At 41.3% G+C, this 22,043-nt stretch overlaps 1 protein-coding gene across 3 annotated transcripts in view; it reads left to right on the top strand.

Moving 5' to 3' along the window:
• ABCD2 (ATP binding cassette subfamily D member 2) overlaps window positions 1-22,043 on the top strand; it is a 57,015-nt gene that overhangs the window by 29,459 nt on the left and 5,513 nt on the right. The window contains exons 7-10 of one of the 3 annotated variants that reach the window (XR_010886952.1): window positions 11,011-11,156; window positions 18,769-18,853; window positions 19,554-19,679; window positions 19,912-20,137. Coding sequence is in view for 2 of the 3 variants with exons in the window: in XM_013946525.2 (XP_013801979.2) it covers window positions 11,011-11,156; window positions 18,769-18,853; window positions 19,554-19,679 (357 nt within the window). In the remaining variant the exon portion in view is untranslated. The remainder of the gene's footprint in view (window positions 1-11,010; window positions 11,157-18,768; window positions 18,854-19,553; window positions 19,680-19,911; window positions 20,138-22,043) is intronic. The other 2 variants (XM_013946525.2, XM_067316077.1) reach the window with 2 other exon arrangements.

The raw sequence follows: 22,043 nt of genomic DNA, 5'->3' as shown, positions 1-22,043 counted from the left end.
TTGTGATTCATAAAAGAACTTGAATCTCAACATTTACATGATTAAGATCTGTGCAGTAACTCATGATATCCTTACCAAGTGACAGATAGGCAGAGGTGTAACGTAAAGTACTGTCAGCGACTCAAAGGTGAAATCCATTCTTGTAATCAAGGTAGCATCCCTCCTATTTTGAGTCTTGCTTCAGTAGTAAGGAGCACATAAATCTGTTTTTGGCCCCTACACAAGGTTAGTGTCACTAATATGCATAGCTTCCAATTAACGTTCTTTTGAAATATTTTCCTTGGTGTTACAGAGAAGCTAAATTCGTGTCTGCCCTGAAGCCCAGTCACGGGAATATTTCCACCAGGATCTCTGGCAATCAGCTGCTCTGTGTTTCATGATGTATGTTGGACACTGTGTTCTTGCTAGCACATGAGCTTGCAATGCTTCTGCCCTCCAGCTGCTTCTTTTGATAGGATTTTGCATATCAAAAGTCCACGTTCAGCACCAATAGTTACACCTTACTACCTTACCAGCCATCCATGTAGAGGCCAGACATTCTATGGAACTTCATTTAAAAGCTGGGAAAACTTTACATAGATCTAGAAAAGAAATAGGAAAAACATTTTAAAGTACATTGTCAGGTTAAGCTTGACAAACATTTTATAAATTCATATGAAGAAAGTAAATAGATTGCAAGAACAGAGTGCCTGGCTAATATTTATGGGATCTGTCTGGCAAAGCAAGTGAGAATGTATTTAAACTGTGCTAGGTTCATTTTGCTGAGACAAAGACCTCACTTGCCTTTAAAATTTAGTAATGATAGCAGTGCCAAGGGGCAAAAATTAATCTACAGCTTAACTAAGCTCACTTTGTGACTTGTCTGTGGTAGGGACAAACTTGCATGTCAGGAAATAACCTGGTTCTTGCATTTACATGGCCTGCACAGAAGTGTCATTACTGTGCCCAGCTTGGGGTGTTACCTCCAGCTTAACTCTGGACATTGCAACTGTTCAACAAAAGATCTTTGACAGAAGAACAAAATAGAAAATGCTTTAGTCATATCAAATTATGAGAAGCGACTTGACAATATAACACCGGGAAACACTGAGAAACATAAACTACACAACCTGCCTGATATAAAAAGCTTGATATGAAAAGACTGAAGGGGTGTTGGCAGTTGGAGGTGGGAGACAGCTGAAAGCTCTAACAACTTTACCATCTTCCCTGTGAAGAAGGCATTTCCCCCTCCTCCTTATTACTGTTTGCAATCAGAAGCTCTCATTACAGTGTCCTGTGCTTTTAAATACCCACATAGTAGACATGGCCAAGACCTCCCTCTTGAGCAGAAGGCGGTACTGCTCCCTGTGCACTGTAGACCCTGCCTTTTGCCTACCCCTGTGTCCTGGGCTTCAGAACTGGGTCCCAGTTCCAAGGTTAACTGAAACGTCAACTCTCTCCCAGCCTCTCTGTGGACTGCTCACTCGGACACCTTTCTAAGGGTCTGGTCCCATGACTGTCTGCCTGCAGGCTGAGGATTTCACCTCCAGTTCATTGTGGTTTCCAAAGTAGGTGCAAGTTTAATTCAGCACAGGTGATTCTGTTCTGCTTTTTCTTGGGGACAGTGCAGTAGTAGTCACTTGTAACTACCTGTTTTCCACAGAGAAGAATATTAGTTATTTTTGTATAAAAATCTTCAACTCTCACAATAAATAATCAACTCATACACCAAAGGTAGGATTTGTCTACATTAATTTAGGCAGCTAAAGGTTAGACATCTTTATGTGAGTTTTATAATCAGGGAACCAGCTACCTCCAGAGGGCGAGTTGCTGTTGCAATGCATTGGTGCAAGTTTTTGTTATTGATCCCAGTAAGAAAGGCAGTCAGACTCTGTAAGGCATTGATTGCAAAACCTTTTATTGGAGATAACATGAGAAGGTAAAAGGAGATAGCACAGATAATCTTATGTCCCTTCAGATCCTGGGAACCCTGAGTGACGCAGCATCGGATGGACCTCTAGTCATGGCATGTTGTGCTGTGCAGATCCTATCCATGCTGAGGTTCGTCATTATGGTCTTCAGAGCTGTTACAGGGTTTTCTTAGAAGAAGATAAAATTTCTACTGTCAAGCAAAAGGATGTTTGCATGAGATCATGCTGCTTCACTTTAAGATAAAGACAAGGACACACAGATGGTGTAGTTGCCAGTGCCAAGTGGGAGTTCCCTATGGGCTCTGCCTTACATTTAGCGGGCTGAGTTTATCCTGTGGCTGAGTGATATATACAGCACAATATAGCACAGTACAGCACACTACTCAGACCAACTGTTATGTGGATCAGTAACTCCTCGATAGTCTTCCAGTTCAGACGACTACAACTGTGTCCTAGGACAAACATTTAAGACACAGGAGACCTTCTGGAGGTGACAGTTGACTGGAAGACTCTGTTGACTACAAAGAGAGCCTAGGATAACTCGGACTTGGATGAATAACTTTTAGGCAAGATGAATCTCCTCAGATAATGCCGAGTACTCCCCAGAGGACTGGATTATCCATTCTTTGTTCTAGAGTTGTTATGTCGTGGTCCTATGGGACCGTGACGTCTTTCCCTGTGGCAGATGGGTTTCTTTCTTCAGTTCTTCGTTTGTGCACTAGCCTAGCTTAGATGGGAACGTGTCTTTCCCAAGAGGGAAGGCTTCTCTAGATGTGTTTATCTGTCTAGAGATTTGCATTAATTACACCCCACTAATTTTTGTTTCTAATAGAGATTACTGCAGCTCCCATGTGGCCAGTTCAGGTACAGATAACGTTTACAAAATGGCTGTAATGACTTTTGAATGTCCCTGTACCCACAGTACATGGCACATCTCAGTGTTCTGTGCTGGTCTGTCCTGTGCAACACAAAGTAATTCGCAGAGGATTAGAGATTGAAATCAGTGTAGTGTGTGATTTCCCACTTGCTGGCAGGGTATCTTACTGAAGATACGCTATTGCTCTAGTATTACTTGCATATCAGTATTCCATAGTATGTAAAAACCGATGCCATGGACAGTAAGCCTTCTGGAAACCCAGAGTAAAAGCGGCCTCTGCTCCAGAGGCCTCACTGTCTACACTGCCCACTCTCTGTGTGGTAAGGTATCACTTCTGACCTGCAAAACCATGAATAATCTGGGATCTTTCTAAAAGAGGGAAGCTGCCTTGCTCAGTGTGTTACAGTGTTGTGATAAAAATCAGAAATACCTCTTAGGCAGGGGTTTGCCTGGTGTGGATTGGCAGGCAAGAATTTATCCAGAACAGCTCTTTTTAAATTTATTGATCTTCATAATCATCTACCCAGATGGTCTGTCTATCATCAGGACTGCCAAAGGTATGAAAAGACTAGGCCTAGGCCTGCAAAAACTGGATACTTAAGAAAAAGTGAATATTTTTCCTTCATTTATCTGATTGGCTGCTTTGATCGGTTGCAGAAGTTATAATTATTTAAGATTGCATTAGCTTCTTGTATTTCGTGGAAATTGTTTGGGTTTTGTTTTCAATTATACACGTGTTCTTTGTGTTGTCTCTGTACCTACCACAAGATACAAATAGACTGAACAGAAAGATAATTTTTTGAATTGTTTGCCTTAACTTTTATGCTATCTGACCAGTTCTAGGTATATTGTAAGTGATCTTGGTAATGGTGAATAAGTAAATCATGAGATGAGATGATACCTGAGCATGAATAGCACTTTTAATCAAAGCCTTCTTTTACCTTTCTGGTTATTATTTCCTCTTGGAGAGATGTGCATAGCCTCTGCGGAGAAAGCCACAGTGTGATTAGTGTGATTTTTTTTTTTTTTTCCAGCCTTTGATGTCAGATTCTAATTATATGCTTGAGAATTAAGTCTTATACTGTACACTTAATTTCCTGTAAACTATGTTAATGGCTATAAGCTGATGACATTACACTCTGGTAACTGATCTATCTGAAATATTTAGAGGATGTTCATGGCTAGTTCTGTATGAGTTGAGAGGAAAGTTCAGTGTAGGGCATTTTAAGCAGAGATCAATTATTTATGTCTCTAGAAGGGTTCCTGAAACTTGAGCTGACCCTAAAATTCCTTGAACTAGATACAGCACAATAAACTGAGGCTGTTGCTTGTTGAATATTTGCTAAATATTATTTATTCTCTTTATTTTGATTCTTTAGTGATACCACATTATTCTGTGTGAGAGAAAATAGTGGGGATGCAGCACAACTGTGCAAGAACCTAATTCACGTTCATTCAATGTGTTTTACCTTCTCAGAGTTGTGGTGGTGGTGCTGTCATTACTTTTTTGTTGTATATTTCATTAGTGTCGTCAAAGAATTATTAGGAACCTATATCACTTTACTTAATGGAGGTTGACATTTCTTGATCACCACTGATCAGGCTTTGCCTCCTTGAAACCCTTGGAGTTTTTACTTTTGACTTAAATCAAGAGCATGGCAAGAGTCAGAGTTCTGCTGAGGTGGTTCCAGCTTAGGTGTTACAGCACCTAAAAACTAGGATCTCGGCACCAGCAAGGTGACTGGAAGATCTGAAGATAAGTAGGCAGATTCCCTAGATAGTCAGGGAGAGATTTAGGGCTTCTGGAAAATTATTCAAAAAACTTATGTGGTAGATACAGGGTGCCACCTAGAGTTAGCCCATAGGAAAATCTAAATACAAATGTATGTTTGAACTCTTGCCTCTTCCTGAAGTTTAGGTGCCAAACTGAGTGCTAAATTTTAAACGCCTTTATCTATAACAAGCCCTCTCCTGAGAACAGGCACCTAAATAAGATTGAACCACCTTTTAATATTCTTTAAAATGCTACTGAATGAATAGGATACTTAATGCATTTTATACTGAAGAGCATTTGATTGAAAAAAAACCCACATAAATAATGTATGGAGCAAAGATTGGTACTAATGTCTCCCTCCTTCCAGTTGAGAACTCTAACCAATATAGCATATAATCAGGTTCTTTTCAATAATTCTTTCTTGGGACACATGATTCCTGCCTTTTAGCTTCAGTGGGAAGATTAGAAGGTGCCCTCCCTTTGACTCCTCTTTAGCCTGGACACTAGCCTAGCAAAATAGGAATCTGACTCCCTGCAAGCTGAGAAGAAAATTTAGCCTCAACCCAATTCTTGGAAGAGGTTTGCTAACCATTAGTTTGTCATACACACACTCATCTTGCATCTCTGATAGCTGCTGTGTTTTGTACTGGACTTAAAACTGTTGCTTTTGTTGTCTGTGCTGTACTGGCTCTTTTGGGGAATTCGGCGGTGTTTGAGCACATCTGTAGACATGAGCCCTTAGCTTCCTGAACTGGAGATTCTCCAGTGCAGGCACAGGCTCCTTGGGAGCTTTCTGGTTGCCTAGGAAGATGCCTCCAGGGCCAGAGCTTGGGCTCCAGTATCATCTTCTTGAAAAGAGAAATCTGTTCCTAAATGTGAAATAGATTTTATTTTAGATGTCAAAGCAAGCACTCTGGATTGCACTCTGAAGCTGTCCCAAACTCCTTTGAAAATCCAACCTGTAATTCCTCTGTAATGGAGAATCCAGGTATAGTCTTTCCCTTTCTCTCTCCTACTTGGGTGTATTAAAGAGGCATCTTGTCAGTCAGAGACAGAAATTTAAAAGATGGGTCAATCAAGAGTGTATTACAGTTGTATCACTCATCATTTTCTAGAAGGTAGACCTTTTCCCACATAACTTAGCATATCTGTCAGAATAGCCATGCAATGATAACTGAAAATACACTTGGGCAGCAAATGGCAAGTCAGGTCGCCTGGAGATGGGTTAAAGAATCACAAGTCACATAGTTTTTAGACTTCACCTTCCATGGAGGAAACATTAGTCACAGCCTGTGCCAAGGAAGGTGAAGTGATTTCCAGATTGTACCAGGAAGCAGTTCCCTGGGCTCTTGCATTGGACTAATCTCCCTTACCTTCTGATGCCAGCCACTTAATTAGGATATACTTTTGGTCCCTTATTTATTCCAGAATGCTTATAATTAGGACTTTGACTGATTCGGTTTACTTTATAGACTCTCAAAGTCCATATTAATTAGTTGCTATAATTTTCTAAAGTGATACTATGGATGACATGAACAGGTCATCTGTTCTGTCAGCACAACTCATTTTGCATAGAAGATCAAAACACCTTTGAATACATTCAGGAAGTACTTGTAAATGCTTCATGTAGATATGGCTTGTTCTGATTTTGGAATAAAAATTTCTTGGCACCTAAGCAAAGTGTCTTCCTTAACTTGCTACCCAAAAGAGTGAAGCCCTGTGTTCTTCAGGACATCAGTGAATTAATAAATGATAGCAATGCCTGGTTACATTGTGCAGTGGTACTCTTATAATCCCCTTAAACTGGCATTATACCTCCCTTTTTAAGCTCATCAGCACCTGTGTAGTCCTCTGTTTGGAAAGACGACTGACTGGTATGTACTCAAATCTGTTTCATAGTATCCCTCTCCCTCCAAAGCTAACAGCAATAAAGAAACCATACCATATTGTTGCTGCAACACTTGTCCTTCCTCCGCGTATGATTTCTCAAATATTTTGCCAACACTGTGCACAATGTCATGTGTCAATAGGGCACTGGGGAATTGTCCACACCGCAGGCCTTAGATTGCAGCATATGTTGGTATCATCTTTCTTTAAAGCCTGCACTGCAAGGGGGAAGTCCGAAGCTTTAGGGATGCCTGGCTTGTCACCAGCAAAATGAAAAGTTACAACTCTGCAAAGTGAAACACGAAGTGCACAAAACAGAAATTGTTGATGAAGTAAAACCCTCAAACTGACTGAAAAAAAGATCAGTTTGTGAGAACTGAAAACCTCTCTTCCAACTAGATGCCCTGAAATTCCAGAAAATCAGGCAAGAATCAGTAAATTCTTTGCTTTGTGGAGGGTTTGATACCAAAGCTGTAAAAAAGAATTATTGAAGAAGATGTTACATCCTCTCTCTCAAAACCAGTGTAGGAATCTTGGATCAGAGAAGAGAGAAAGAAATAAAACAATTGCAGAGCTATTACTGTCAAACCGTGACCCCCTCCACTGCAGAGAAGTTACTTTCAAAGCTTGTAAGAATGCTTTCTTTGAGACTTGAACCCAGATACTCTGTCTGAAAGGAAAATCTCCATGAGAAATCAATTATGACCAGTTACACTGGGAGTATTACTTTAGGATAGAAGGATTGTTTTTGTTATTTTAACTGTTAAAAATTTAATGAAAGCAATATTTTAGAAGGGAACTTATCAGCAAAGACAAAAATTCACTGTTGCTGTATTCAGTCACCCATACTTCTTACTACTTAACGTCTAGCTGTCAAACTGAGGTTACTTCTAACCTCACTTACAATAACATCTGACACTTTGCAGGTTTTAGTGTGTTTGTCCTTGTGGCAGCCATGATAGGTAAGGAGGTTATTGTCTTCAAGTTATGGATGGGGAAATCTGACTTAGTATGAGATTGATATCCTTTGACTATAGCACTTCAGAAGTTAGATAACTAAGTTAGCTGTCTGGGCTCTGTCCACTGCTGAAGGAGGAACACACCTCCAGGAGGCAATCTATCCCTAGCCTAAAATAGTTAGGATAAATCAACCGCAGAGGTGCCTCGCTTGGTTGTCACGAGTTAGAGCCCTGGACTAGACACCTAATGCCAAGCAAGGTGAAGCGTGCCCTGAGGGACACAAGTGGCTCCCTGTAAGGATGGTGGAAGTAGAGCCTGATCGCCCAGCTCCCAGGCCAGTCCCCAAACCACTAGCCATTCTTCCTCTCTCTTGGTCAGTCAGTAATTGATGGGTTTTGCTATTTCACTGCAAGCTGGGCTTTTCTTTCATTCTTACAAGCTAGTTGGGGAGAGGCATGCTGAGCAGTACTGGTGTGTTTACATGGGAGGCCACAAGGAAAATCCAGTTGTACCAGGAAGTGGTGCTGGTGACTCAATAAACAGCATGGGAACAAATGTCCTAGTGTGGTGCTTTGAGCATTTCCTTCCTGGTTGTGCTGTAGGTTAAATCTGAGGCCCTGAGTGCTGCTGGTCATTACAGGATCATACTTCACAAGAGTAAGGTATTACGCCCCAGACAAATTATATGCTAGGTAACTCTGTCCTCCTTGCTCCTACCTGCAGCTTCTAAATTACACAGTTTTGTGCATGTGCTGATCTAAACTGTGCTGGGCCTAGGTGGGGTTGCTGTCTTCTGTCCCAGAGATGGCAGCAGTCTGGAGTGAGTGAAATGCTTTCTACATATGCAATAAGTAAAGCCCTTTGGGATTTTGGATGGAAAGTACTATGAAAATGTGACGTATTACTTGGGGAGATTACATTATGTTTAGAGTTAAGGTTTTGTAATATTATAATTAATGTAAATGCTTCACTGCACTTTACCTTAGTGTTCATACTGCATCCTGTAGCAGCACTCTGCCCACAGTAAGCAAAGAGCAGCACAATACCCTTAGAGAGAGCGAAGAGGAGCAGCAGTGTTTATATCTGACTTGTGGTTCCAGTTTTGCTCCATCTGGATCTCTGCCCTCAGCAGGGAAATGACCAGATGACTGTGAGCAATTCAGATCCCTGCCTTTCCCACCCTCACCCAGCTGGTGATGAAAATTCAGCATTGTTGTCTGCAGCATTAAAAAAAATGCAGCTGATAACTGCTTGAATGTGACTTTCACCACATGTTACAGCTTTAGTTCCATAATTGTAAAACTTCTGCATCATGAATTCCTTCAAATAATTTTGCGGTGCAATCTAGGGACTCTCAAAATAATGGTGGGAGGATCAGCCCCATCTGCAGACACTTTAAAGGGAAGGGAAGAAATCCACTAAGGTGGTTGTACATCTCTGAGGGAAAGCCTAAAATGCATGGCTAAGACCTGCCTATCTCGCAGATCCAGAGCTCTTCAGGGAAGAAAACTGTCCCCCCATCAGCGTGCTGTGAAGTTGTTAGGAGCAGTTCTTGGTGGCAAGAGCGAGCAAGCCTGAGAGACTCCTTACTGCAGGCCCAATCTCAAATGCTCCTTTATGTCATCATCCCCTGGCACCACAGCTTTAATAGGACCAGTAATGTTTTGGCAGATGAACCCAGAGGCAGTTAGTGTAACTCTTGGCACAAAAAGTAGGACAGGATCTTGGGCCTGACTGTTCTGCTCAGACCTCCCCATCTCACCTCAAAATCCTGAGATCACTACCGGGGTCTACCAGCTTCCCAGAGAGCTAACAGCAGGGTCTGTGTGACAGGATGAATATCATTCATTCACAAGAACTGCTTAGAACAAGAAAAGGAAAAGAGATGGCCAAATAGATGTCTCTCTTCAAACTTTGTCTACTCCGGTTTACCATTGTACAAGCTAGTACATATTTGTAAGTGGAGCTCAGGCAAATTTCCAGGACTGTGGACATATGTGCCCCTTATTTCAGACTAATGCAGATGACTGAAAAGCTCATGGCAGAGTGGTCCTTCTCCTATCCACTGAAGTGTTGGACCTTGAGTCTCAGCCAGCAACTTTTTGGTGTTCTCGTGGCTGATAGAAGATGCAAAGGCACTCTTTTCCTGTGCTACCCATTCTTGCTGCCAGGAGAATATGGATGAGCAATTGACTAACAGTCCTTGGCCAGGACACTCCATCAGAGTGTGTCGATCAAGGTGCTCCAGGATGCATTAAACAGAATTCCCTGAGTTTGCCTAGGGAACATAGATTTGGACTTAAGGCATCTCAACAACTTCAGTAGAATCAGCTCCAGAACTTCTGAGTGAGTCCTTACTAATTAAGTCTAGTCCTCTCACTGTGCCAGCCTGGTCGATAAAGTCACTGACGGTGTTTGTGACTGGATGGGGCAGGTTAGAGTAGGAATTAGCAACATGGGACCTTTATGTATAGAGCTAAGCAACAGGCAAGCAGATGCTGGCTTTGGAGCACTTGTAGTAGAGAGGGCTGCTCTCCCATTTATGGTTGACATATGTATATGACTCTTTCTAAGTACTGATGAGAACTCACAGTATCAGAGGTCCAGCATGTGCTTCAATGGCCTATGAATGAGGTTCATTGAGTAGTGGCATGCATGAGCAGGAGGCAGCTAATGTTATCTTAGATTGCCTTTGCTATCCTAGCCTGAATGGCCTGCTATCACTTACACAGCTGTAAAGCAGTTTTTTAGATGACTTTGTTTAGAGACTGGGAGAATTCATAGGACCTGGGCTGTGCCGGAGGCTTGGCACAGCTCATGGTGTTGGATAGGCTGGAGTCTGTAGCCATCCCAGGGCTGTGGCCATGACTGAGGGCTCTGGCTGCAAGGTGGAGACAGCTTATTTTAGTAAGGCAAATGAGATTGATTACCTGGACTGGGATCGTGTGGCAGTTCAGAAGCTGCTACATATACAGCTCAGCCTTCTCTTTAGCAAAGAGAGGCTGATGCTGGGAGGAATAAGCTGATCAGCTTCTCTAATGTATGTCTTTTCATGAATCAGAAATATTAGACTGGCTTCTAAACCCAGCTGAGTTATGCCTGGGCCCACTTCTGCAGTGCAGCATGGGAGACTTCCTAGTGCTTCAAATGCAATTCTGCTTGAATTGGGTGTCTCCTACTGCACCATGGAGGTCTCTCCCAGTTTTAGCTGCTAAGTTTTTGTTACAGTTTGTATCTGACGTGTGGTTGTTTAATTCAAATTTTAAATCTCAAAACATGCAGAATCTTGAATACAGTGCAGTGTTCCCCATTCAGAGTAAAAGGATTCAGAATGGGCTAGGAGGTGGATGTTTATCGTGCCTGAACTGTCAGTTTATTTTCATGCTAATACTACCCATGTTGCTATGCTATAATCAGCTTTTATGTAAACAATACATTGTCCCTTGGGCAAGTTTAGAAAAACATTCACCCACAATGTACTCACAGATAAATCCAGTTTTAGCAACATAGTGCTCAAAGCTTTATACTCTGCTCATAGAATATCAGCAAGTGCTCACTGGGAGCCAGCACTGGATTACGGGTTTCTCCTTGCTGTTTTGCAGGCCCTACATGTCCATTGGAACGCTACGTGATCAAGTCATCTATCCAGACTCAGTGGATGACATGCATGAGAAAGGATACCAAGACCAGGATCTGGAGTGTATCCTGCATACAGTTCATCTGTACCACATAGTTCAAAGAGAAGGAGGTAAACTGCATATTTTTGTAAAAAGCTTTATCAAATCTAATGCTCAGGTATATGTGTCAGTGTGCCTTACCTCTGGTTAAACTTATTAAACTGGCAAAATTGGATCCAGACATTCTGTGGTCGTGGAAGCTATGTGACCACATAGTTGGTGCTTCATAACGTGCCACCCAACTGCTGATGAAGGGAGAAGAGCTAAAGTGCTCCTCTTCTCCCCAGTAAATCCATGCCCAGCTGAACATCCTTCTTCGTTTATACTGTCCAGCTTTTTCAGTGTCCAGGTGTTGTCTCTTGCTTTGTACTTAGCTAGCTTGACAGACCCTGTCTTTTTGATTTGTGTTCACAAACAGCAGTACAAAGGGGTCTTGCTCCAAAAGTAGGGTTTTTTGGGGCTTCATTGATAAAAAAGAATTGTAATTGCATGGTATTGTGAGATCCCTGGCCTTCCTTCTTTTTCTTAGAAAATGAAAGGAGAGTCAGGTCTGTTTTCACCTCCCTGGTCTGTGTGATCAATAGGATGTGTGCCCTAGGAAGAAGTGTCCATTACCATATCACCAGGGTGAACAAGTTAAAAATAACAAAATGACGGTACCAGTAAAGTATTGCTAGCCACCACTTGCTGTATAAGTTGCCATGGTGTTCTCAGCATTGCTCGTCCTAAGAATAGGGGGCAGTGTAAATACACTGATACAGTAAAGGTCAAGATACTAAAGGCTTCTCTTGTATCTAAGGAGCTGGAGAATTTTGTGGGTTTTTTTTTTTCCAATAGCAATATTGGGAAAATACTAGTGAAATAGAGCAATATATAGATTATATAGCAAGAAACATCGATACTTTTCATCCTTTTGTTCCTACCAGCTACTAATCTATAGTTTGAATTTCTTCCCATCAGTTTCCATTTATAATGGATGTATGACAAAGTTACTAACATTTAGAGAGATGAAAGAGGTTATCTAAGCCTCTCAAGGGAGGTAAATTCAGGGGGGCTGGATGTATGCTGCCTGTCTCTGCCTGTGCTCCTTTTTGGGAGGGTACTTTAGGTGCATTGCCTTATAATGCATGTAGTTCTCTTGAAGTCTCACAGGATCATTCTCACAATAGAGTAGTGCGTCAGACATTGGGAATCCCAAGGCAACTTCTAAATTCCAGTTGCTGCATGGAAGAGTGTTTCTCTCTTCTGTCTGTGTATTTTATTTTTCAAATGTGTATGGATGCTCAGCTGGTGACTTTTCTGTGCATTTTAGAGTGGGGAGCAGTAATCATTTACAGCAGCAATTGTATACCTACAGATAGCTCACCACCTCACAGCTCTGTAGATAGACAGAGATTAACCTTTTCATAGGTTAATGATACCTCTTTAAGAATGTAATAATGACTGATGACCCTCAAGGTGCGATAGAAAATAAAAGTCTGTCATCATCCTGTTCAGAGTTATTATTCACATCTGATATTATGACACAAGGATTGAAAAACCTGGGCAGAGAGCTAAACTCAGTGAGTGGAATGATTGCAGAGAAGGCCCGTATTCACTACGCTGATGCTGTAACTATTACTGTTAGTATGCCTGACTAGTTACTTCTCTAAGTGAAGTTAAGTGCACAGATTGCAAAAGGACAGGCAGATGTGTTGGAATGGGGAACTGGAAAATGAGAAGCTCTTATGCTTTAAGTGGCAAGAAGCCACTGTGCAGTGTGTATTTGTAGCCTGTCGGTACTTGTAAACACACTGAACAGCACGTGACCCTCAACCACCAAAATCATGTCCCCCGTAGTCTCTGAATGCACATCGTTACAGGTTACTACCCTGTAGTTGGAGCATGTAACTGAGGATAGGGCAGTTACAGTGCCCCTCCTACAAGGTGCTGTTGCCTAGCGTTAGTGCTGTTTTGTTAAATAGAAAAAATAGATTTGAATCAGAGACTTGCTCTACTTTCTGTGCCAAGGGACACTTAGTCCTCTTTTACTGCTGACCCCATTCTTGTTCTTCTGCGTATCTGACTGCGTGTGAGACTTAGGACACAGTCTTTAAAAAGGGTAGATGGCACTGTTAATGCTCATTGGCACTGTGTCGTGAAGAACTGTGGAGCCCCCATTACAATAGGGTGCACTGTGCAAAAATCTGCACAAATGAATGGTAAGAAAAGTGTCTTACAGACTTTGCAATCTAAAATGACAAAAGTGGGCAAAGCTGTGAAGCAGGGAGACAGATTACTACATACCAGGAAGTTTTTAGGGCCATAATAAACTTGCTTGTTCCCTTTTCTTCTTGGGCTTTTGGAGGAGACAAGTGCCAGGGTAGGAGCAGAGATGAATTCCATGTCAAATGATTTGATGTTGCATAGATTTCATATATTTGCATATTCTTTTGAGCTCTCCCAGTCTGGGACAAAGACTCAAATTCTGTTTTTCAAACGAGAAACTTCTTGAAAATTGACAATTGAAATTTTCATGTATACATAGCTGTAACGTTTCATTTTCATGCCAATATTTTTAAACTGAAACTGATTTATATTAAAAATGGAACTTTTTTGTTTGCAAATTAATGAAAAATCCTAGCTTGCAGAACAAGTGATTTTTTTTGCAAACTGCTTTGATTTTCCAAAAGAAAAAGTTTTGCTGAAAAATTTTCATCGAGTTTCTATGTATATGCAATATACACTTTTGAAAATAGACTGCATCCGAAAGAAACCGTCAGCAAAATCATTTTTAGTGTTTCAGAATCTTGGGGATATGTGGGATAGATCCATGCTATTTCAAACTTTTTACATGAACTGTTTTAAGAATGGAGCTAGCTATCTGTAAATTGTGTATGTATCTAAATCAAACATCATTCTTCATTAATTTTTCCCTACTGTAGATCCCCTTCTCCTTTGTATCCTTACCTCTATTTTCTCCCCTTTCACCCATCCCCTGTGGTACTATGCCTCTACCAGACATGTTCCTTAGGGCATGACCCAGTTGTCTTTTAATTGACCACCAATGTCGTGCATGTATAATCAGGTACTTCACAGCTCTGTGTTTTGCTCCCTGTGGGCAGTTACATGAAAGCCAGATTGAGCCAAAAGTAAGCAAGCCTGACTCTGAATTTATTTGTGCTGGAGTAACTCCATTGTCTTTAGCTGAATTATTTCCAAATTGCGTCAATACAAGGGTCACCAGAATCCAGGTAGCCAAAAAGAGCCAGACACTGTTCTTTTTGCTGCCAAAGGCAGAACTCCCTCTAGTTTTTGCAGCGATAAGGTTTGACCCAGTTAGAATAAACAGAAGAGTTACAAGAATAAGTAGCCCAATTTGGTGTTTAGTTTCCGTGTTACCTTTATGAAACTTTTTCAGTCAATGGCAACAGAATACAGAAAAAAGCCCCAAACAGCAACAGTTCCCACCACCACTACCACCGTTCCTGATGTTCCTAAGCGCAAGCCCTGGCATAAGCAGGTGCAATTCCTATTGCCAGTAGCATCCCTTTCTGCTAGGGGCAGAATTTCCTGCCCGTAGAATCCCACATCAATGTTTTCCTTACCTGCTGAGGATGAAAGAAATGCCATTTTTTGCTGACCTTTGCTTTCCAGCCAGTTTGCACTACTTAACTTCATCCTTATTTACAATACTGCAAACTTGGCCTAAGCTGAACAGAGAGACACTGACAATTTAAGTTTCTCTCTCTGGTGTATTTTTATTGGTGCAATGAGTCATTGTGGAGATACTTTTATGTATGGTATTAATATTGCTTAGTAACATTATCAATAAGGTCCCCAGTCAACTCCTGCAAGTTTGCTAGCTATGCTGAAACAATAATTTCATATAAAATGAAGGTAACGAGGTCATATTCAGTATATCCAGACATCTTGAGTAATAGTATGCAGATGTACAGTAAATATGCATAAAGTGGTTCCTTTTTTTTTGGCCTGCTTTAAAAATCTGTATATATTATCAAGTGTCAATAGTGTTGCAGCCTTAGGCCTGCCACATAGCCTGTCACACAAGAAAAGCCATACATACGTGTAGCAGCACGCTGAATGCATGACCGGGCCTGTCAGTTTAGGGCTCATGGCATTACTGAACAAGTTCGACTTGTTTAGGGTTTCTCAGCACCCCAGATTGTAATTATTCCTCATTATTTTGCACAGTTGTCATATCTTTGGGTCTTGTCCAGGGAAACCTAATACAGGCCATGCATAAACACACAGCCAAGCATAGCTCTCTGAGAATTTTTCATCTGATCGTTTTGGCCTGGTTTTGTTCCTGTTAATGGCACCGGCAGTAACTCTGGAATGCCCTGCCAGCTTTTCCAGGGGTGTCTCTGAAGGAGACACCCATCTGCGCAGTGTCATGCTGAGCTGGGGCTCAGGCAGCTGATCATCTCCTTGTGCTCCTTCCTCGGCTGAGTATTCACCTCGCATATTCATCCTGTGCTGCACCAGGGCTCTCTTCCATTTTGACAACTGCCTGGGGACATAGGCTGTGCAAGAGTCCTCCATGTGCAAAAGAGCTCATCAGGGATGGACTCTCTGGCTGTAGTTTCCAGCTGTGACCTTTCTCATGAAACAATAATCCTTCAGTTCATGGCCTGATGAGGTACACTGGAAAAGAAGGAACATGATAGATCTGGAAAGGCACTTTTAAACTCACGTCTTTATGGCAGCTGAGTGCTGTGTCTTGCATGTAGGTGCAAGGATGCACAAAGATGCAGAACGTACAGTACTGTAGACCCCCTGTGTAACCTCTTTTGTGGTCAGATTTAGCTTGCTTTTTCCTTCAGAAAACTGAGGAAGAGAGATAATAAAGAAAAAAGCATGCAAGAAAAATGAATTGCTGCTATCACGAGGCTATCAGTAGATTCTACTGATAGCTATATGTGTTTATACCACTGTTACTCTCACCCAGAACACTACAAGTGCTGTTTGTCCTACTGGTTGCAAAAGGTATGTCTGTGACATCCAGTGCTCCATCCTCTCATGTGCAATCAAAGGCTGGGTGTAACGAGAACCTAGGCAAGAAATTGAGACTCTGAAAGTCAGGATTATGGCTGTACCTACTGAGAGATGTGTGCTGCACTCATGGATGAGCCATTTCATTTCTTCTTTTGTAAAATGGATTTAGCTATGGGTGACATAAATCACTGACTTGGTTGATCTTTGCAGAACATTAAGGTCCCTTACTGAACCGCTCCATGTCAGCAGAAAGAAAAGAGGAAGATACGTGTGCCATTGTTAGTGCATAGCAGGAAGCTAGTTTATTGCGAGTTGCATTGCCTAAGTGTTCAGAGGATATTGTTCAGACACTAGAAAATCATTTAAAAACAGCCTTATTTTAAAAAAATCATTTAAAAAGGAATAATATTAAAACAGATCCTTCCTTATCTGTTGTTTAAGGCATTCCAGGTGACAAATGGGAAGGCTGAGGGAGCTAGGCAGGAAGAGGCAAGATGCACTGCTAATATTAAGCTTAGAATATGAGTTGAGTGACCATAGAAATGGACATTGTACCCTGATAAACTGCGGCTAAATCTTTCATCTTCAGAGGAAATAATAAGATGATTTTGTTGAGAATATTTTGCTTCCCCATTTTCCAGCCCTTTCATGATCTGCATTCCTTTTTTGTGTTTTACTAAATCTTCAAAACCTAGCTGACCTGGAAGAGGCTGTGTGTGAAGGCAGGCGCTGCTTCCGCAGGCACGTGTGCACACATGCACCCACTGCTCACTCAGATCCGACTCCCATCACAACGCAGCCCTGGAGCCGCCCTCTGTTCTCAGCTTACCTGTTACAGAAAGTGAACAGTAGCCTAAACAGCTTCTTGAGTGAAGCTGTTTCCATGGCTTTCATGAAGGACCTCTCCTTTCACTTGGCCGTAGCGTGGTTTGCCCTAAAGGAGCGCTCCCAGGGTTTTAGGTCCTTTCTTGGGCGCTGAAGGTGTCGGTGCAACAGCACTCCAGCTCTGTGTGCGGTCCCAGTGCTCGGGACTGATTGCATTAAACAGCCTCTGCTCTGTCCGCATGGTGATCCAGGTTACCTTTCCGCAACCTTAATCTTTGCTAGGAAGTCAGCAGATAGCAAGCACTGTATATGCCCCTGTGGGGTGCCTGCTAGGCTCCTTAAACAAGAATGGAAGGAAACTGTAAGGAAAAATGATAGGATCAGTAATGGTGATGTATTTCTGGTGTGTGCATGCCTGTTAAAAATAAAAAATATAGAAATATAAAAATTCCATTATGGTACATCATATTTTACAACTTTGCAGAGAGAAAACTCTTGGAGTTCGGTTTCTAGCATTATCAATTCCTGTTTTCAATCACACGACCTGCTACTAGATGATTCACTGAGGTTTTGTCTCGAATTAGGGAGGCTCAGCCCTGCTGACCCTGGCGTAGTACCAAGCCCTGGCAGCGCGCCCCAGCAGCCTCCTGCACCCTCACAAACCCAGCCCCCTGCCTGCACTTTTCTCGCCTCTCCTCTGGGGTTAGAAATGACACTGTTCATGATCTTGTTTACTGTCTTTTCTGGCAAAAGTTTATTTTTGATTGGGCAGTGGCAGAAAAGGGGTTCGTTCATGTTGTTGATTTTTTAGTTGCAGTGCTTCTTGGCCGATTTGGAAGTATGTTCTCTTCCTCGCTCAGCCCTTGTCCAGCTGTCTGTCCGTCTCCCATGAGCAGAGGATTTACTGAGAGAGACGTCCTGCAGGATTTTCTCTGGATCCACACTCCCCCTTTTCAAAACTCACCTTTGCTTGTTATTTTGCTGTTCTATCCATCTGCATTGCTTAATTGAAAACTTGTTTTTTAATAGGGTAATTGGTATTTGAGGTTAGGTTTTCATTACCGTGAATAAATCACGCCATAACGCTCACAGAAACACAGTTCCACCATAAGATCACAGATAAGATGCATCACAGGCCTGTCGCATGCTTCTCAAAGTGATGATTCAGTTACAGGCCATGCAGAATACTAAATAAGGATACCCAGTTTTGTATCAGTTGTGGGTCATTTCTAAATACAAGATAGCCAGAAGTCTGTATGCAAAACCTTCCTGTTTGTATGCACTGTTTTTTTCTGTGAGCTGCATGTTTGTGTATCACAGAATGTATCCATAACTGCAGATGCGTTTGTGTGTCTGTTCCTGTTGAGCTTGCCAAAAGCTACAGTAGCAAGTGGAGTCAGACACTAAACATTGTAATCTCACACTGTTATTTATGTTTTTTACACTTAATTTCTTTTTAGGTGCTGTTTTTGTTTTTAAATTTCCATTCACCTTTCAAGAAGGAATAGCAAATTGTTCTATAAAACAAATGGCAGAAATAATGATTAGTTATACGCAGGTAAAAGATGTTTTTTTCAAAGAAATGATAAGCAGTTTTTTTGGACAATACCTCCATGACTGAGGAAGCTAAATTCCACTTTCAAAATCAACATGATATTTGGGATGTTTTTACTCTTGAGTGACAGTGGAAAGGTACTGAGGTATTTCTGGAGATGTAATCCAGAACCCTGAACCACCTCTTCTGCAACAGAAATGCTCTTTATGATTTTGGCTGGGGATTGCAGAGGTGCTGCAAGTGAACATGTATTCTCTTCATAAACTCACATTGTCCTGATGCATTTTGTTTGTATTTTTTATCAGGCTGGGATGCCATCATGGACTGGAAAGATGTCTTATCAGGAGGAGAAAAACAAAGGATGGGCATGGCTCGGATGTTTTACCATAAGTAAGCATTTTTCTTTGTTTGTTAAGCAGTATCTGAAAGGAAGAATTATGGCCGTTTGCTGTAATAGTTTGAGCAGCAGTAGACTTTAATCTCCATGCCATACTGCTAGACCATTGCATAGGAACACCAGCCTTACAGTTTATTCCTATAAGCTCTGCTTTTTTGTTTGGGCAATGCTTCTTATGCTTTGCTTTCGGCAACATTTTCCAGATGTTCCTTTCTTTAGCATCTCAGGCACAAAGATCTTCTCTGGGTCTGTAGAGGTATTGCAGAAATCTGGTGCACTGTTGTTGAAGTTATGGGAGTTTGAAAGCCAAGCTCCAAACCTTTTCAATTTTGGAGACTGTAAACACTGCAGAGGCAGCGCAGTCTGTCCATAGCAGTGGGGAGAAACTTTCTGAATTGCTGTAGTAACTGCATGACTTGTTGACAGGACAGAATAATAATAAGACAAACTAGGACCTAGAAGTTTGATGGCTATGCACTCAGACAGACCAGGAAATAAGACCCATTTTTCTTGGAAGCGTGAATAAGGCCTGGGCACTTTGTGTTGTTGCTAGCCAGCTTCCAGGCTTTCTGTCTTGGGAAAACAGTGCTCTCCTCTGATCAAATCCTTTCTGTTGTTCTCTCAATTAAACATCATACATGGGAATACTGTCCAAAACATAACAGAGTAATGTACTTTATCTGCTTTTGAAAGGCCGAAATATGCATTGCTGGATGAATGCACGAGTGCTGTAAGCATTGATGTTGAAGGAAAGATATTCCAAGCTGCAAAAGCTGCTGGGATATCCCTGCTTTCTATAACACACAGACCTTCTCTTTGGTAAGTACACTCAGGAGTTTGTAATGGTCCTTGCTTTTAGCTTTCTGTCTGATGGTAGACTGGCTTTTAGACAGTGGTCTGTGTACTAGGGCAGTTGTTTAATCAATACCTACTGTACTATCTAAGATAACTTGACTACAATAATAGAGATGTAAATGCATTTAACATTGATTTTTTTCATTTTTGGGCATGTATTTATTCTTCCGTCTTTTTTTTTTATAATGTATTTCAGTTATTAACTATTAATAGCAACATACTGATAGCTAAGAAGCAATTAATTAGTCTACCATATCACAGCTACAACAGATATCACCAGATTATTCGGCAACATGACAAGAAACATGAGCTATGTCTTGGGAAGTTTGCCTGTGTTTGGGATTAGATGAGCAATGCGGCAACTGGATAACCTACTCCTTGTTCTTTCATAGGAATTAATACATCCTTTGTTTTAACCTCAGGTGTGTTCTGTATCTGCAGTGTTTGTGGGCTTTCAAAATGTGGTTGTCTATTAAAAAGTAACTACTAGACTTCTGATAAAGATCATTCAAGTGAGGTAGTACTGAGCATGGAAGAGTCCATCAATGGAAAATAAATATATTTGCTGAGTACATAAAACAATCACATACTTCTAAAGGGCAAAAGTAGATCAAAAAAGTGTAAACTGGCATTAGCAGTATTTGGACTATGAAGTCCTGATCTCTACTCTCTGAAGTTCTGAAGTCCTTGATCTCTACTCTCAGATTGTTTGCTTTTCTAAGCTGATGACAAAAAATTCAGTACTAATTTGTTACTCCAAAAAGGAAATGTCCATCTCCATCTGCTGCTCTTAAAAAGAATGGCTTCCCCAGCATTTCTCCTTACTCTGTGTAGATGGTGACAGTGAAAAAGTCTTTCATTGGATCAGGACCTCATTTTGAAGAAAAAATGGAAATTCTGATAGAAAAAAATTGTCACATAGACATTATTTTAAAAATAGTTTAGTTTACACTTAAAAAGAAAAGTGTTATCTAAATTTTAAAAGAGTTGGGATTATTTTGAAACCACTGCTCAAGAAAACAGATATTTGAGAGCATCCCAGCTACAAATAGTGATGATGCAGAGGGAAGTTCTGGAAGAGAGCTTGTGGGGAAGATCTTCTGAGTTTACTTTCCTGCTGAGATTACTTGTTTTCTAGTACTAACGCTGTTCAGGATTTTTGGGATTGTCCTTGTAACTGCAATTATCAAAATTATTTGAAAAATTAGAAATTTGTGGGATCAGGAACTGATAAAAACAGGTGGATAGATGGGAGGTGATCGCCTTCTAGGAAAGTAAAAAAGTGTTCAGTGTTCAGAAATAAGTATCAAATGCCTTTAATTCAGGTATGCTTCCATAGGCACTGCACTGCATAGACAGAAACAGGGGTCACATGCTGTGCTCTCAAGACAACACCAGGAAATGTGTGCTCTTTTATTCAAAATATTGGCTGCTTTCCTAGACCGCAGCAATCAGCCATCTCAATCAGCTATCTTAGCATCCTGATTTTTTGATTTTTGTGGTGGAAAAATAGAGGAATCAGTTAAACATTGAGTGTCACAGAGAATAGCATACAAGAAGTGGTGAATGTAAGCCTGCAGTTAAATATCATTTGCATCTCATGTCATAAACTATGGAAGTTTAATAAACTGTCACATTGGTGACAATCCTTGGTGGGATTTATAATCACTGTTTTATGATGCATCTCATCTTCAATAATTTATAGTGATAAATTGCATGGTTGTAACAGCAGCTCTGAGAGAACTCTCTGCTCTCCCTCTTGCACCGCCTGATAAATTTTTTGCCAGGTCTTGACAAACTCCACCTGTACACCTTTGAATATTTTTGGTGCACACACCCTGATACTTACTGAAAGATCTGTGACTCCTACTCAAACTTTTTTATTTTGGCCCCTTGCAAATCACACAGTGTTTTAGGACTGGAGGTTTCTTTTAGTTGAACTGATAAAATGCAGGGAAACAGAGGTGTAGTTCAAACAAATTAGAGTTTCATCAGTAGCATCAGGTGCATGTGCCTGCCTAAACATCTTTTCTGCTAGGGCGTATAGCATCTCTTAGAATGTGAGATAAATGCGATTAAGTGGGCCACACGTTCCCTTTCATTCTTGGGAAGGGAAGGGACCATTTGGATGTGCAGCAGATTGAAATCAAGAGGAGGGTGGGTCAGGCATTGCGTGATACATATCTGTATTGTCACTTTGTACCTGCAACCAGGGGGAAAACGAGTGGGTAGGTGTCACCCCTTCTTCCCTCGGGGCAGTGGGGGCTGTGGCTCCCTCAACTTCTTCTGTTAGTGTGACAGGCAGAGATGCTCGGGGAGGTCGGAGTG

The sequence above is a fragment of the Apteryx mantelli genome, chromosome 1 (genome assembly GCF_036417845.1).
Source record: "Apteryx mantelli isolate bAptMan1 chromosome 1, bAptMan1.hap1, whole genome shotgun sequence".
In the NCBI taxonomy this organism is placed as follows: domain Eukaryota; kingdom Metazoa; phylum Chordata; class Aves; order Apterygiformes; family Apterygidae; genus Apteryx; species Apteryx mantelli.
This window is presented reverse-complemented; position numbering and strand designations above follow the sequence as displayed.